Source organism: Pituophis catenifer, unplaced genomic scaffold, assembly GCF_029215685.1.
Source record: "Pituophis catenifer annectens isolate HBS135680 unplaced genomic scaffold, rPitCat1.0.hap2 SCAF_3, whole genome shotgun sequence".
Taxonomy (NCBI): Eukaryota; Metazoa; Chordata; class Lepidosauria; order Squamata; family Colubridae; genus Pituophis; species Pituophis catenifer.
The window spans coordinates 35,534,621-35,552,738 of NW_027256883.1; the positions used below are offsets into that span (position 1 = coordinate 35,534,621).

Here is an 18,118-nt window from a genome sequence, read left to right on the forward strand (position 1 = left end):
AATGTACAGTATCAATTCCTTTCCCACGATAGTTTTCATCCAGCAGGACATAGACAATATTAGTGAAAAGGATTACAATTCTGATTTCATTTACACATACAGGATTTAGATATAGGATTGTGCTTTAATGTTCTCTTGGATATCATTAATTAATTCCTTGTTAAAATGTGTATAAACTATGGTAAGCCCAGATAAAAAAATTGTCATATGTTTTGTCCTGTTAAGAGTTGAGGATAATTTTAGCATGTCGGCTGTTGATGTAAAATGTTTTCTCTGTAGGCTTACTTGTAGTGAATCTTGCATGTTTTTATTATAAAAATTATTTAAAACAATTATTTTATATTAGGTATATGACGAAAACAATATTCTTGGGCATGATGATATCCAGTCCTAATCCTAGGACTTTATTTTAGAAGAAAAAATGTTTGCAATTAATATTTCAATTTCTTCTGACTTCAAACTGAATATAAGGATATCAAACAAGCATCTTCAGGCGAGAGTACATCTTGTTCAGATAATTCTTTCAACGACACTCTCTATTTGTGTCGTTTGAACACTAGTCACTGTTTGGCTTGTTTCCAGTGACAACATTTATCGGAGGCTATAGAACCATTCTTGACATATTCTAACCTAAAGCTATTTTACTAGTGTTGTGTGTTACAAGTATTAATCTCACAGTCATCTCACACTTAAGAAAAGACAAAATAAAAATACATATGTAAATAAAACATAGCAATATTTATTTTGTGTAGGCAATTAATATTGCATAAATAATGTACAATAAATGTTCTTTGCAGATTATTTCACAATACTTTATATCCAAATCTATTTAGAGAAAAAACGTATTTTTAAAGCTATCTTATTCTGTCTTGGCACTCTGTACAGAACTGTGTGATGACCAAATGCTATGCAACTTCTTACTCAGATGAAAGACCCATTTATAGCTTAACAGCTCAGTTCTCTGAGTGTTTGCTGGTACATAACTATCCAGATGGTACTTTTTGTGAGTGTGTACATATGTAGTGATTTTCTTACAGCATTTACTTAAGAGCCATTGCAGCTCATTCTTTTATTTCATTCATATCCAAGGATCAATGCTTCTGATTTTGAAGACACAGAAAATATAGATATATACATATTTTTCAGCCATGATCCCAGTGTTTATAGCTATGTATCTTGTAAACATGTTTTCAAATTAAGTCATATTCAATATATCCTGTAATTAATAAGCTGTCCTTTAAAATGTTTTAAGATTTTAAAAAATAGGTTGAATGTTCATATCTCACAGCCCTACTCTAGTTTCTTAAGACATTCTTAATATATTTCACGAGGCTTGTTTCAAGTAAATGGGCAGAGAATTATAACTTCTTACTTTAAAAGGTCATTTTCCAGTTATATTGATTGATTGATTATATGCCATCAAGTTGTTTTTAACTCTTAATGGCCACATATATTTTTTCCATGACACTTTATCCCCAACCTGGTCCTTCAGGTCTTCCAATGGTACATCCATTGTCCCTGTAATTGTGTCCATCTCCTTTGCTGCTAGTAATTTCTTTTTCCTTCTAACTTTCCCAGCATTGTAGACTTTTTGAGAGCACTGTCACTATATATTTCTTTATACAAAATCTTACAAAGCAATATAATTTACAGTATTGAATTACCAAGTATTTTTATATAGCAATAGCACTTAGATTTATATACAGCTTTAGAGTGATTTACAGCCCTCTCTAAGTGGTTTACAAAGTCAGCATATTGCCCCTAAACAATCTGGGTCCTCATTTACCAACATTGGAAGAATGGAAGGCTGAGTCAAACTTGAGCCAGTGAGATTCAAACTGCCAAACTACTGGGCAGTTGGTAGTCAGCAGAAGTAGCCTGCAGTACTGCATTTTAACCACCGTGCCACCACGGCTCTTATATATAGGAGTTTTTTTATTGTTGTGTGCTGTTAAATATGAGATTCAGCTATGGGAAATGTTTAGTAGAAAGTATAAATTATTATTTTCAGTGCTGCCTATGGATAATAACTTTATCTAAGTCATTCATCAAAAAGTACAATGAACAACATTTCAACAATGTCAATATTAACTAAAAACTACTAAAAAATCCAGATGGTAAAATGTATGCTTAAATTCCTTAAAATTATTTCTATAGGTTCATGCTTGTGATTGTCTACAGGTGCTGTCTTAAAATACTTGTGCTGAAAAATACAAAAGTTGAATCTTGTGGACTGCTGATGAATACATTTGAATAAAAGTTTCAAATATTTATTTATTTCATTCATTATTTTTCTTTGACAAGGTACATACCAGGGACAATGGACAGGAGGGATGAGACACGGCTATGGTATGCGGCAAAGTGTTCCTTATGGCATGGCAACTGTGATCCGTTCACCCCTCCGGACATCTCTAGCTTCACTTCGTAGCGAGCAGAGCAATGGCACTGTTCTACATGATATCACTGCAGACAGTCCTGCTGGAACTAGAGGAGGGTTTGTGTTGAATTTTCACAGTGATCCCGATAGTGTTGGTAGTAAGAAAAAAGGCCTGTTCAGAAGAGGATCTCTTCTTGGTAGTATAAAACTTAGAAAATCTGAATCAAAATCATCAATATCTAGCAAACGTAGCTCTGTCAGGAGTGATGCTGCCATGAGCAGGATTAGTTCTAGTGATGCCAATTCTACCATTAGTTTTGGAGATATGGACTGTGATTATTCTCCAGTAGAAGACCATGTTGATGCTACCACCACAGAAACCTATATGGGTGAATGGAAGAATGACAAGCGTAATGGCTTTGGTATTAGTGAGCGTTCAAATGGTATGAAATATGAAGGCGAGTGGCTAAACAACAAGAGACATGGGTATGGATGTACTATGCTTCCTGATGGCACCAAGGAAGAGGGAAAGTATAAAAACAATGTTCTGGTCCGTGGAATAAGGAAGCAGCTTATACCAATAAGGAACACAAAAACTAAAGAAAAAGTGGAGAGAGCACTTGAAGGTGCCCAGCGTGCAGCTGCCATGGCTAGAACTAAAGTGGAAATTGCAACCTCCAGGTAGGTTCATTCTTGGCTTTAATAACACAGACTAGAAAGATCTTGATAGCTAGGAATGATAGTTTATGCTTTTTTGCGTGGAACTTATTTGGTTCAATCAAATTGGATATCAAAAGTAAAAAAGAAGGGGTCAAAATGTTTAAGCTGTACAATCATGCTGAAATGAGGTTACACAATATTGACAGCATTGATTGTTGACACTCTAGAATGTATAAATCTATTTAGAAACTAAGCCATGTGTATTTTTCCCCTGCACTGGTTCTTGGCACAATTTCTTTTTCTGACTAAACCTGCAATTGACACTGAAGATAAAGGGCGTATCTGCTAACTTGATTAAAGGCTTTTTCTCTTGAGCATTCTCTTAAGCTTCCCTAGCCTGTGTTCTTTGAAGGATTCTGAAGATTGATGTGAATTAGATTGATTTTAGGAATTATGTGGGATGTACTAGTTATGTGAGATCAGAATACATTTTTTTTTTGACAACCATGTAATTTGTCATGTGAGCATCTTGGATACTTAAGTAAAGCATGACATTTATTTTTAATTTTATACTTTTGTTAGCAGCTTTGGCAATAATTGTGCTGAAAGTAGGATACAAAGGCAAATGCAAAGATTTAAATTCAGATTCTTGGCCTTTTGGCTAAGATCAAGTGTAGTGTAGATTTAATCACAATTAGGGCCCTCAAAATCAGTGGAATGGCTAGTCTTTTTAAAGCTTTTTGAGTATTTTCTGGTAGCTCATATTGGTCAAGTCACAGTTTTTTAATACCGATAATTGCTACTTTGATGTGGTAAATGTGTTTTTTCCTCAATATCTTCTCTTGCAGGGTAACTTTTGCATTATGTTAACATGAATTAAAACCTATTAATGGGAAGATAAACCTTTCAAACAGGTTTAGGAAATTGTGACTTGTTCAGATGTATTTGGGGAGTTATACAGAAAAGTCAGGAAAATCAGTATTGGCAGTCGTGGCAAAAAACATTCTGCAGTATAGATTGTAAGGATATGCTTATGGTACCTATGTAAAATGATTTTGTGCAACTTACCCCTGACATTTAGATTAAATAAACTCCATTGGCTATATTTTTTAAGTGTGGCTTCACTATATATGTAGGTTTGAATCAGGAAGATTCCTATTTAAATGACAGGATTTAGCACAGGTATAAGTAAATTTAACTTGTAAAAATCAACTTTAATTTGCATCTAGAGATTGAATGTACATGATTATATAAATACTGTTGCATGATAGCTTGATTTTATAAATAAGTGCTTGGTAACATTACTTGCTCGCACAGTATTGCATAGATAGAGGAACCTTCATACAGTTTCATGTTGTGTACCTTTCCCAGACTAGAAGGCTCTTCACTCAGTCACTCATTCTTTGGTCATCTCCTGAATGGATTACTGTAATGAATTCTACATGGGGCTGTCCTTGAAGAACATCAAGAAGCTTTAGTTGATCCAGAATGCACAGCATTGGCAATTTTGATGTGTTTTGCTTTGATCATGTTACACCTTCTGTTGCATAAGTTCCACTGACTTCAAGTTTTTTCCAGATGCAATTCAAGATGCTAATTATTACCTGCATGGTGTGGGATCAAGGTGTTTGAGGGATTGCCTTAATCCAGTTTTTTCTACCTGTGCCATTACATTGGGTCAGGATCAAGCCCATGCTAGGATGTGGTATGTTGTATTACTCAGCTAGGAATGGTGTTTCCTGATTTTGTTAATTTAGCCAGGTATTTATATTGTATTTTAACTCTTGTTAGCCACCAGGAATTGCATATAAATTTATATAAAAAATAAAGTTTTAATTAATTAATTAATTAATTAATTAATTAATTAATTAAATATAAATAACTAATGTGTTCAAGAAACATGTTATCTTTATTAGATGACAGATAAATCGTGCACCCTTTTTTCTTGACCAAGTGTAGTGTGGGCTTGTATTTAGAAATTTGTATTTAAAAAAAATACACTTATTTTGTTAATTTTTAAATATTCATAATTATCAGTTGGTATGTGAAAGTCAGTTTCATATGCAATTTGCTAGATCACTTCTAACTTAGAACTATGTTCAAAGCCTAATCTTTTTCAGTCATACTTCCTGGCATCTTAAAAAAAAACCAAAAAGGTGTCAAAATGAAAACAGTAGCTTTCCTCTGAAAAGCATGTTTTCATCATGTGAATGATAGTTTGTACTCAGAGAGGCAGGTTTAATTCATCTCTGTAAAGCACAGGTGTTACATATGATCTTCAGTCACCAAAAAAATGTGGTCCTAGAGACACTCTGCTCTTTTCTCTTTGTTAGCCAGCTGAGCAGTATGAGCAAACAGTCCTCGGGAATTTGGCTGCTGGACGAGGGAGAGGCAATTTGCTGCCATTCATAGCATAAAATCAAGCACTATATGATCATTTGCCTGGTGGTGATCATATTACTGGTTTCCTGCCATGAATGGCATCAGGATATCAGCACTCTACAGTAGACATTGGAAAGAAAGGAATTGAATTAGATTTCTGTGAAGAAGTGTTATGTCTGAGATGGGATGTATTTGAACATTTACAACTTCTGATAACCAACCTGGTATCTATTATGGCTCTCAGAATTGAAAATACCCCTCCTCACGTTCCAAATGAAAAGATTCTAAGAAATTCCATTTTAAGAAACAGATACAGGTAATCCTCGACTTACAACAGTTCATTTAGTGACCATTCAAAGTTACAATGGCTCTGAAAAAAGTGACTTATGACAATTTTTCATACTTACGACAGTTGCAGTATCCCTATGGTTACATGATCAACATTCAGAAGCTTGGCAACAGATTCATATTTATGATGGTTGCAGTGTTCTGGGGTCATGTGATCACCTTTTGCAATCTTCTGACAAGCAAAGTCAATGCGGAATCCAGACTGACCTAACAACCATGTTACTAACTGAACAAACATAATGATTCACTTAACTGTGGCAAGTAAAGTCATAAAATTGGGTGAACTCACTTAACTTCTCATTTTTTCACTTGGCAACATAAATTTTGGGCTCAATTGTGGCCATAACTCGAGGACTATCTGTATTGAGAAACATCGTAAGAAGCAGTAAGTATTAACAAGCTCTATAATGCTACTATATGAAAACCAACAAAAACTTAGTAGAGTATGGGAAAATTTGTGTTGATCTGGGAAAATATACAGGATTGACCTGATTTGAATGTGGATTTAGACTTTGTCAGAAAACCAGTTAGGTTGGCTAGACAGGGAAGTCAATACATTCTGGAAGAAGATTGCAACATACCATTTCCATATCATTCTTAAAAGCTGTGTGTAGGGATCACGCTCAACATGTAGGCAAATATAATAGGTTAAACAGAAATAGAATGAATAAAAATGACTGAGCTCAGTGCAGATTAAACATTGTTGTGTCTGCCCATTGTGAATCTCAGTTTTTTTATATATAATTTCAAGTGAGAAATAAGGAGAGGATGAAAAAGAAATCATTTTTCCCCACTGGATTTTGAACTGGATTTTTAAATGGGCAAACTTAAAGCAGATACATGAATAAGCTCTCCTTTTTCTGACTCCCAGATCAATTTGAATCATTCTTAATGTGGAATATAAAGACAAAAAAGAATAAATCAACCAGTCAATTTAAAAAGCTATTAAAAAGCAGAAAATAAAAGAGTAGATATAAAATTAATTATAAGATTGTATAAAATTAATTTGAAGGCCACAGTGCGACAATAAAAAAAAGATTAAAACGACATAAGAATTGCACAGTCCTTTGTCTGGTATGAAAGGAACAATAAAATAAACACAAGATGAAATTTGCTTGGGAGCAGATTCTAAAACTGGAATCTAAAACATCTTTTAAGGTTTTGGCTTTCATTCTAAAATGAATCAAGAAAAGACAGTGATTTTTAAATGTAGCAGATCTGCACCATACTTTGGAATTCCCTTTTGAAAGAAGCGAAGTATTTTCTATTTTTATAGAAGGGGGTTTTTTTTATCAATTGTCTTCTAACACAGTAGTTTGTACTGCACATGGAAGAAGGGTTTTTCTTTTGTGTCCTAATCACAGTGAATTAGTAACTAAGCAGTGCAGAAGCTGCTAGTTATAGAGGCCATTTGCTAAGACATTTGTCGGTTTCAACACTTCATGCCAAGACCTTTTCTCAAGGAATTTTGGGTGGTCAGCTCTTCACGTACATCTGCTTTTGCCACACAGATCAGCCCCCACATGCCTGCCTTTAAAGTGGATGCTGCAAGTGCTTACTTATATTACTGGCACTGTATTAATAGAGCCTAAATCGCACTGAGAGCTATTGTGTATAGATAGCAAACCCAGATTTTCTTTAAAGAAAAGCTTATCTGAAAAAAAGCATATGAAGCAGAAAAGCAAAGGTGGAAAGGGTTTCTTAATTTTCGTCTGCCAGTTTTCCACTTTAATTTGGTCCACTCCAGCTTCCCCACAAGTTGTGTACTTGCTGCATAATTACATATGCACATTTGCCTGGTAGGAACAACGCACTCATTCACTGCTAATCTGGCTGCACTAGATAAAGACACATCAGACTTAACGTTTATGGTGTGACTAGATATCAATGTTTGGATGTAGGTTAAAGTAGGACTAATGTTTATACTAGCTAGTGAAAGAAGACATGACTGAGAAAATCCAGTCATGATCATAAATTCAGTGGCAATTGGAGATCTTTTCTTTGTGAGAAAAGAAGGAGGAACCTTCAAGCCTGGTTTATGTGGATTGTACAGTTTCAGTGAAATTAGAGGAAGATATAGGTCTTAAAGCAGCTTGGGACACAATATTATGATAGGCCTCTTATATAAATCAGAGGGTACAAGATGATGATGCTTTATTATTGGTATATTATACCAGCAATACTTAGAGTAAATTTAATGTATGACGGACCATATAACTGGCTTAAGTGAAGGTGCCCATGCTTTTAAGGAAGCATTCACAAAAATAAAATGAGTCATAGCCATTTCTGTCCTTGTTAGTGGAAACGATACATTTTTTAATTAGCCTTTTTAGCTTGTCTCCACAAAGCTACGGCCTCCTGAAAAAAGTTACTTATGACCGTCTTTCACAGTTACAACCTTTCAGCATCCTCATGATCATGTGATGAAAATCCATATGCTCGGCAATTGGTTCATGTTTATGACTGTTGCTGTGTCCCAAGGTCATGTGATTTCTCTCTTGCATCATTCTGACAAGAAAAGTCAGTGGAAAGACAGATTTAACTAACAGTGAGGTTACTTATCTATCAACTGCAGTGATTTACTTAACAACTGAGGCAAGAAAGGTTGTAAAATGGGGAAAAATTCATTTAACAAATGTCTCACTTAACAACAAAATTTTGGGTTCAATTGTGGTCATAAATCGAGGACTACCTGTAGCTTGTTGTGCATCAAAGTGGTGCCTATATCTTTCCGAAAATGATACTAATGTCATCTGAGGAGATGAGGTTGTAATGCTGATAGATCCTGCTTGCTCTCTTGGTGTTCAACAAATGCAAGAGGAGTACAATAGTGTAACATAATGGTCATGCATAAACATACTTAATCTAAGCAGTCATTGTGAGGATAGGCAAGTTCTAGTAACGCTGGAGTTCGGTATGTAGTAGACCAGGGGTGCCAAACTCAGGTTCACATGATGTATCGTGACTTTTTTCCCCCTTCGCTAACAGGGCATGGGTGTGGCCAATGCATGATACATTCAACCCGTGGGCCACAAGTTTTACACCCCTATAGTAGACCATTTATGAAGAGTGACTAGAAGCACCAAAAGATGCCTTCCAATCCTGGTCCAATCTAAGCCAGGTGCAATCACTGCATTATCCTCCTCTCAATGCAGTGCCTCTGCACCTGTTTTTTTTTTTTCTTGGTTCCAGGATAGTCAAAAAGACTACATCTTGTAACAATCAGAAAATTTGGTGATTATAAGGATTTGTGACTTTTTTTAAAATGGCAAAAAAGAACGAAGGAGACAGGTGGAGGAAGAAAACAATTTTAACAACTCAGAGAAGGAAAAATGAATGAGTAGAGAAGAGTTGGAATATCACATAACTGGTACCAGAATTGGTTGCACAATCAGCGTCCTGGGCAGTCTCATAGTAATCATGGACATTATTTTGTTATTAATAAGACAGATGAACTATCAAACAAGTTCACTTTGCAGTTTGGTACACTTTATTTTCAAATTAGTTGTAGGACAAATATTTGGACAGAAAAAATACAAATGGACTTTTATGAATTTTCTGTATCTTTTTATTATGTGGAATTTTACAATCCATACATGATAACATTAACCAAGCTGCTCATAAAAACTATCTGTATATATTTATTTAGTGATTTCTGCAGAAGAATCATTTGCTTTCTTTTCAGGGATTTAAGAAGTTTTCAATTACTGATAGGAGTTAGTTGTCGACAAATTTCAGTATCCTCCAACATTTTGTTTGAGACCTATTTCATACTCTTCCTTCAATGACTGTCAGTAGTTCACTCTGCCGAATGATGTGAATTTATGCGCAGAGCACAGAGCAAACAACTTTCTACTATGGATTAAGCTGGCAAGATAGTTTTATTTGACGCAAGAAACTAAACTGGTCACTTTTTCAAGAGTAGTGCCAAACAAATTATTAAAATGCTTTACTTATTATAGTTGCAGTATGAACATTATGCAGAGGAATAGCATTCAACTAGTACTGATGTTATTAATACAGCTTTGCCTGATTTTGTAAACCATGCTAGCACATTTAACATAATGCATCTAGGACATTACAATGTCAAGAACAAGCAAAACATGTAAAAAAATTCAGTTCTTGAATGATCTATAAGCAAAGTCGTGAAAGATTTGTTGATTTTTACCCATGGATTTGTGGAATTAAATAGTTAAAATAGTAGAATTCTATCCAAATCCTAACATTGTTACAGTACAATGAGTTGATTTTTTTTTAATGTAACTAGTAGTCAGATACCTCAGAAATGTGACTCTATATTGTACTTAATATGTTCACATTTTAGCAATAGGAGAGACGATAAATTTGAATAATGTTATTAAAGAACTTACAGCTCTGCTTTCTATTCTTACTTTGTGCAAAATAACATTATCAACCATTAGCCTTAATGGTTTAAGGATTTTTAATACTTTTTCCATTAATGTCTTTAGACAAATAGAACTCATTATTTATTATTTGCTTTCTTTTTTGTCTTTGCTTTCCAATTACATAAATTTCAGAGATATAATGGGATTATTATACTAACATGTGTTAAAACAGTTCTTAATCTCCATTTTGAAAGTCAGTTTGAAGTTTTGAAATTATTATAATCCGGAAATTTTCAAATGTGCAGAAATGGACAAACTTACTTTAGAATTAAACAATAAGGAAGACTCGGAATATTACTTAACTTGGGATAATTGATATCAATGGATAGAAATGAAAAATAAGAAATGTATAGAACAAAATAAGATATAAAATGTGATTAAATATGTCGATTTAGTAGGAACATGTGGGAATAGATGAAGAAAGTTAAGAATTAAGTACTGTCAGAAAGACATTGAATTGTATAATTATTACGGATATATTTTTGTTATAGAGGTATTTTAACTTGTATTTTTGGATTTTAAGTGTTAAAGGTTTTTCAAAAAAAATAATAAAGTTTTGAAATTTCAAGATTATGTTAACGGATAGTCATATGCATATTGGTGAGTTAACACTTTTGGTAGTGTAAGGGTTTATTTTCTTTCTGGTGTTTCTTCCATCCAAAACTACAACATTGTATGTCATATATTTGCAAGGGTTTGCGGCAGCTGAAATTCAGTTCCCAAAAAGTGCTGCAGAGCAAGGTGAGGCATAAATTAATACCTTTCTGTAAGTCTTTAAAAGTAGTGGGTCTTTTCATAGGATCCACAATGACAAAAGGGTTGGAATTACACAGTACAGTAGCTATTTGAAGAAGGAACAAAGATTGGAGAAGGAATGGAATGGATTGTCTTAAGAAAAAATGTAACTGCATGGAACCATAAATAGGAACATTCTATATTGTAGCATTTGATGGCAAGTCCCTGCTGCTTTTGAGTCACTCTAATTACTTTTATGCAGGTATGATCAAATTTAAATAATCAAAATGAAAGACAGTTTTTCACTCAAAAACAGGAAGTTAATTAGCATATTACTCTAAACTTCTTTACTCAACCTTCTGGGGGTATAATATTACATTATACCAAAGTTTTCCATGTGATTAGTTTGTGGTGACTCACTTATAAATGAAATTCAGTTCTGCAGTAAAAAGAGTGAAATATGCATGGATTTGGTGGGGAAATGACTAAAACAGTTCAATATAACAATATTTTGGCTATCCAAGAATTATTTAGATTCTAGTCACAAGCCTTCTGGATTTTTGTGAACCATCCTTTAAGATGCAGAATCTGTGAATGCCATAACAAGGGAGGACATAGGGAAGATATTGGATGTCACAGTCCTTATTTAATGTTAATAGGTGAATTAATTGTTATAAAATAACTTAAAATAAATTATAAACAACATCCCTTGATACTGTGGATTTAGCTATATTCTGTCAGTACTTGTCTTCCTAGCTCTAAATATATTGACAACCTGTTTCTCTCCTATTTTGCTAGATTGGCATTCTGAGCTCTTGTCTGTTTTCACAAAACCATCTCTCCTCAATTCCTTCCTCACTCTGCAGGGTAGACTGAAAGGAGGTGCCCTGCTTGCAATGCTTTGATTGGCAGTCCCCACACTCAGTTGGCATAGGACCCAGTCTGAACTATCAGTAAGACTATCAGTCTTACTGATTTTGATCATTTCCATCCTAAGCACTCATGATGGCTAACAAAAATTAAAACATAAAAAGAATTTTAAAAAAATTAAAATACAGGTTAAAATTAATTCAAAAAACAAACCCTAAATCGTTTAACAATTAAAGGCCAGATGAAAAAAGATGCAACCTTAAATATTTTCTAAACTTTCATGGCAAATGCGGTTCCTGGAGAATATGAATTTACCATAAAGAATTTTCACCTTGATTTCATAAACTCCTTCTGTTGATTCAGGGATTGGAGCAATATGAAACAATAAAGTACCAATAGGAAAGAAAATGAGTGTTTCATTTAGCAGTAACATTGATTTTGATGTAATTATGCAACATACCAGTACTGTAGATCAAACAGAATTAGCAATGGAATCTTCTCATTTGACATATACTTAACATTCTGGTTTATTACAAGAGAAATTGTGCTGTATTAGAAAAAACTAATTGTACATAAATGTGTGGTGTTGAGTCATTACCATACTTTGCTTTTTACTGTTTTGATTAATGATTTGTTTGCATTTTATTGTATTACTAAAATTTATAAGCTTTTATTGCTTTGGGGAAATAATAAAAAATTTAGTAAGGCAAAATATAAATAGTTATAAAAATATATTCAAAACCTGTTATCAGGCCTACTTATAAGTAAAATTAGATAAAAATGGAAGCATTGCTTCACTGTTTACTGTGGGTTTTCTCTTTTTCTCTCTTAATACTCTCTTATTATTTCTTTTTTTACATGGAGTTGGTAAATTCCCTGTGGATAAAAGGAGGAAATGAGTGCCAGATAAAGTTCTGATGTGTGTGAAAAATAAACACATCACATTTCACATGCATTTGTATAAATTTACATTTGTTCTATGCAGAATTTAGAAATCCCTTTCATAAACAGAGCTGGGCCATTTTTATTATAATTTTTATATTAATTTTCCTCTGGGTTTTTTTGTATTTTTCTGCAAAGTAAGGTTATTTGCTACATGATTATAATTCCAAATTTAGGAAGAGAAAGAAAATAATGTTCCAACTATTAACTAAATTCAAAATTGAAAGTGAGACAATTAAAGGGTTGTTAAAAAATAAGAAAAGCTAGGGTTAGGTGTTTGAGAGACCTTAAATTTATGCATTTTAAGGATGATTGTAGTGAAAAGCCTTAATTTGGCCTTTTTTAGTGAACAAATCAAGTACATTTTCATTCTTTGTCCTACCAATTAAAAGGTTTTTGTTTTTCTAGTGCTTAATGTGTTTATCTATAAACTGAAAATTAAACAGAACCTGTAGTTTGTTTCCCCAGCATTGAAACAGTTTACTGGCTGTGGGTCATAGAGAAGTCTTATTAAACAGCCGATTTCATTCATTTCCCTATCAGCTCGTGACAGGAATATAAGGTATTAGATAACAGTAACCCATCATTTTTGCTGGCTAGGCATTTATCAGAGTGCCATGTTAAGAATATTGCTTGCTACACCTAAAACATACTTTGCATTTTTAAGATAAGCAAAAAATGCTGCCTTTTAAAAATATAATAATTTCATAGGTTTTTTCAATTAAAATGACTTTATTTTATTTTTATTCAATTGTAAATTCAAATTTAAAAGTTTCTTTTTCAACAAATAAATCTTGTTGCTAGACCAGACTGAAAACCTATCGGAATCTCTTGTATATGTTTATTCTGCAGATGCCATGAAATAACTAGACCACATATTCTAAATTCTCAGTAATGATTAAATCAGAATACACAGAGTTCTCTTATTCATTGTACCCACCACTGTAATACAAAGCAAATCTCACACGGGGCCATCTGATGCCGTTACTTCATTCCTGGGAATCTGAGGCTGTAGTCAACAGCTTGTACTGAAAACACTGGCAGTCTTTGTAAGAATGACTTTGTTCAGTAGTCAAGAACGCTTTTGTTGTAGCTGGTTGTATACCATCACAGTTTTATTATATGGTCTTAACTAACAACGTAAATGTTCTTTTTTAGGATGACTAAATAGCCAGTCTTTCCCCTGTTAAAAACAAGTATTTCACAGGTAAGTGAAGCAGTTCAATCTGTACTGAAATTAGAATATTCTTGATAATAGATCACTTTGGTCTAGTGGTTATACCCCCAGGTTAGAGACCAGGAGACTGGGAGTTCTAGACTTGCCTTAAACCATGAAAGCTGGGATGTGACTTTTGACCAGTCACTCTCTCTCAGTCCAACACACCTCACAGAGTTGTTGTTGTGGGGAAAATAGGAGGAGGAAGGAGAACTAGTTTTATTCAGTGCCTTGAATTATGTTTAAAAACAAAGGCAGGTCAAAGAATGAATAAAAATTGGTCTTTCAGAAGTTTCAGATTTTAACAGTGCAATTGTTCAGATGAATCATATATTTATTCACTGACACATGGACAAGAGGGAGAAATCTTTTTCCAAAAGTCAGTACATGATGTCAGTAAATGAAGCTTCTTCCCACTTACGGTGATTCTGAAACAGTTGTTTTCTCTGCTTGGAGGTTTAATCAGCAGATTGAATGGGGAGACCCCATGGGCCAGAAGGGTAAAAATAGTCCACCCTAGATATAGTGCCTTTATGTACTACTATTCTAGGAAGACATACTAGTTTTATTTAACAGTTAAAAAAGAAATGGTAAAAAAAAGCTATGACTAAATTTGTTAGACAAGATCAATATTAAAGGCTTTCAGATATGCTTTATGATTATGTACACAGTTTACGTTCTGACTCCATTTTAGAAATTATAACTATTCATAAACTATTAATAAGGACCCTTTTTAGAAATATTACTTGGGGGCATACCTTTCGTATTTATTTATATCTAGGATGTCCCACCTTTCTTCTTGAAATGAACATGAAATGTGAATTACAGTTCAGAATAGCGAACCAGTAAAGGTCCAGAGAAAAAGAGGTGTTGACCAATTTGTTTAAAGATACAGATTGGAGTCAAATTTACTTGGCTGTGGAAATGCATTCCATATTCCTATTTATTCCCACAAATATGTACTCAATTGTTGGCTGAGCAGAAGAGATAAGTTGGAGAGATACCTATGGGAAATACTTTCAAACTTGCATCATGATAGTGACCTCATTTTAAAAAGTACCTGGGAAGACAATGATAACTTCTTGAATGTAGTTGGGGAAAGCTTTTCTCATACAGCTTCCCTCTCACTTCACTTCTAATCTTTTAATGTTGTAATTATTCACAAACTAATGTCAAATTCCACTGGTTTCTGTGGATTTGGGCTTTTTTTTTCCCAATGTAGTGTCTTTTCAGGGCATATAATATTTTCATATTTTTATATATATATATAATGTTTTTCTTTCTTTTTCGTAGGTTTTATGTGTATGTCTCTTTAGCCAGGTTCTATTTCGGCCTTATAAGGCCTCATCAGTTAGCCACACCCTCATCTCATGTATCCTCCCTGTAAAGGTACAATATTTGTTTTTCCCTCTTTTTCGTAGGTTTTATGTGTATGTCTCTTTAGCCAGGTTCTACCTAAGTAAACCAAGATGTTATGCAGCCCTAGTTCAGTGAACTCACAATTCACTAGTTTCTGGGCTTTTTTTCTTTTTCTTTTCTTCTGGCAGCCAGCAGACCTTTGCTGCACATTGGGAGACTAAGATAGATCTATTTCGGCCTTATAAGGCCTCATCAGTTAGCCACACCCTCATCTTATGTATCCTCCCTGTAAAGGTACAATATTTGTTTTTCTTTCTTTTTCGTAGGTTTTATGTGTATGTCTCTTTAGCCAGGTTCTACCTACGTAAACCAAGATGTTATGCAGCCCTAGTTCAGTGAACTCACAATTCACTAGTTTCTGGGCTTTTTTTTCTTTTTCTTTTCTTTTCTTTTCTTCTGGCAGCCAGCAGACCAGTGGTGGGTTCCTCCCGGTTCAGTCCAGTTTGGCCGAACCGGTAGCGGTGACGATATGATGTCACCGAACCGGTTCTCCCTCCCACCCACCCCCACCCATCCACGTTATTCTTACCTTTTATTTGGTCCCACCCCCAATCTATTGCTGCCTCCTGAGTCCCAGCTGATGACTAGAGGGAAAAAAACTGTTTAAACTCTTGCCGCGGGGCTTCAAAGGGCCGTCCTACAGCTGATCAGTGTTAAAAGCAAACAAATGAGTTGGGTCGTAAATGCGAGGACTGGTCGTAAGTGCGAGGACCTTCCAGAAATGACTCTGACCAGCTAGCCACGCCCACCTAGTCACATGACCTCCAAGCCACACCCACAAAATAAGCCACGCCCACAGAACCAGTAGTAAAAAAATTTAGAACCCACCCCTGCAGCAGACCCTTTGAAGAAAAACAAATATTGTACCTTTACAAGGAGGATACATGAAATGAGGGTGTGGCTAACTGATGAGGCCTTATAAGGCCGAAATAGATCTATCTTAGTCTCCCAATGGGCAGCAAAGGGTCTGCTGGCTGCCAGAAGAAAAGAAAAAGAAAAAAAGCCCAGAAACTAGTGAATTGTGAGTTCACTGAACTAGGGCTGCATAACATCTTGGTTTACGTAGGTAGAACCTGGCTAAAGAGACATACATACATACATACATACATACATACATACATACATATATATATATATATACATATAAAACATTGTAGCTTTTATAATTTTACAGTTTAAGAGTGTTTCTCTGTGTAGTTTTGAAGCCTGGGTTTTTATATTTACATCTCTTGATGTAAATCAAGAGATGTACAGATGTCTTGATGATCTTTTCACAAGAGTATCCAAAGCTTACAATAATAACATTTTGCAGTCCTATATTCCAATTGCTTTACTGTATTATTTTATTATCATAACAATAAACATTCCAGCACTTATTGTATTGAGGGTAAAATTGGCCAGATTAGGAGTACAGAGTGCATATATACCTATGTAGAACTTTTAATTGTGAATAATATTAAATTGAGAAATGTTGAACAATGCCTTTGAATTTCTAAGATGTGAAAACTTCAGAATACAAATAATTGAGACAGGCATAAGCATCACTTTTTTAAAAAAACTGACCTTAAAATACCAGTACTACAAACTGGTTTTCTGTTCTCTGGTAGCAGAATGTTGTAAACATCGCCACTCTGCTAATGGCAGCACAAAAAAGAATGAAAGCTTATGAAAGGTTTCTTTATTCAAAATGTGCACAATTACAATGAGAGTATTGATTCTGTGGGTATTACTTAACATCTTTTTCTGAATGTATGTGATCAGTTTTCAACATAGCACTGAAATGCTTACTTTGAGTTCTTCTAATATGACAAATAATCTATGAATATTTGTAAAGAAGTGTGCTTATTAATATTTTATGAATAGTCATCATTTCCAAAATGAAGCCAGAATCTAAGATGTGTACATAATCATAAAACATATCTAGAAGCCTCTTAATATTGATCTTGCCTAACAAATTTAGCCATAGCTTTTTTACTTCTTTTTTTTTTAATCAGTTACATAAAACAATAGTCCACAACCTTTCCGGCTCTGCGGACTGGCAGGGAGAGAGGGGAGGCCTCTGCATAAGTGGCAGGCCTCAGAAATTTTAAAAGTAAAGAATGTTAAATCTTGGAAGTTAGTTAAAAGTACTTTCATTTCATATGTTTGTCACCTAGTACTCACATCGTAATAACGGTCAAAAGTTGTGTATTTACTATTTTAAGTCTATTAAATGTTTAATGTTTAAGTCTACCTTGAATTAAAACCATAATTTGAAATTTTATGATTATCGAAAAGCTGGACACTAGAATGGACTAAAGTTTCCAGCGGGAAAAAGAACGACACTAATCACTATATCATTAGAAATATTACAAGAATTTTGAAGAATGGGGTCAGATATTAGCTACAATATAAGAAATGTCAGCACTAATGTTTGCTTCTGTAGATAGACTAGGCCTATAATGTATTAAATCTCATGCTGCAATATAAAAATTTTATGGGTAAGGGGTTTTTAAATTGGGGGAAGCCAAAGATAAATTTAATTTTGTTTTATACTATTTTAATGTTTATATTGCACGTTTTTTAATTTTGGCTGTTCACCGCCCCGAGTTCTTCGGGAGAGGGGGCGGTATAAAAATTTAAAAAATAAATAAATAAATAAATAAAATAAAATAAAAAAACTAGATAATAAAAAAATGTGGATTACAAAACGGGTTTTTTGTCTTATGTTTACTTTCTTTCTTTGTACTTTTTATTCATTCTATTTCCAAGCTTTATTTGTGT

General features: G+C 34.1%; 1 protein-coding gene across 5 annotated transcripts in view; it reads left to right on the forward strand.

Annotated features, from left to right (window-relative positions):
* Window positions 1–18,118, forward strand: part of JPH1 (junctophilin 1) — an 81,486-nt gene that overhangs the window by 2,431 nt on the left and 60,937 nt on the right. For 4 of the 5 annotated variants that reach the window (XM_070940484.1, XM_070940486.1, XM_070940483.1 and 1 more), the window contains exon 2: window positions 2,305–3,058. In XM_070940484.1, coding sequence (XP_070796585.1) covers window positions 2,305–3,058 — 754 coding nt within the window. Of the gene's footprint in view, window positions 1–2,304; window positions 3,059–13,878; window positions 13,928–18,118 lie in introns of those variants that run through there. The other variant, XM_070940487.1, reaches the window with a different exon arrangement.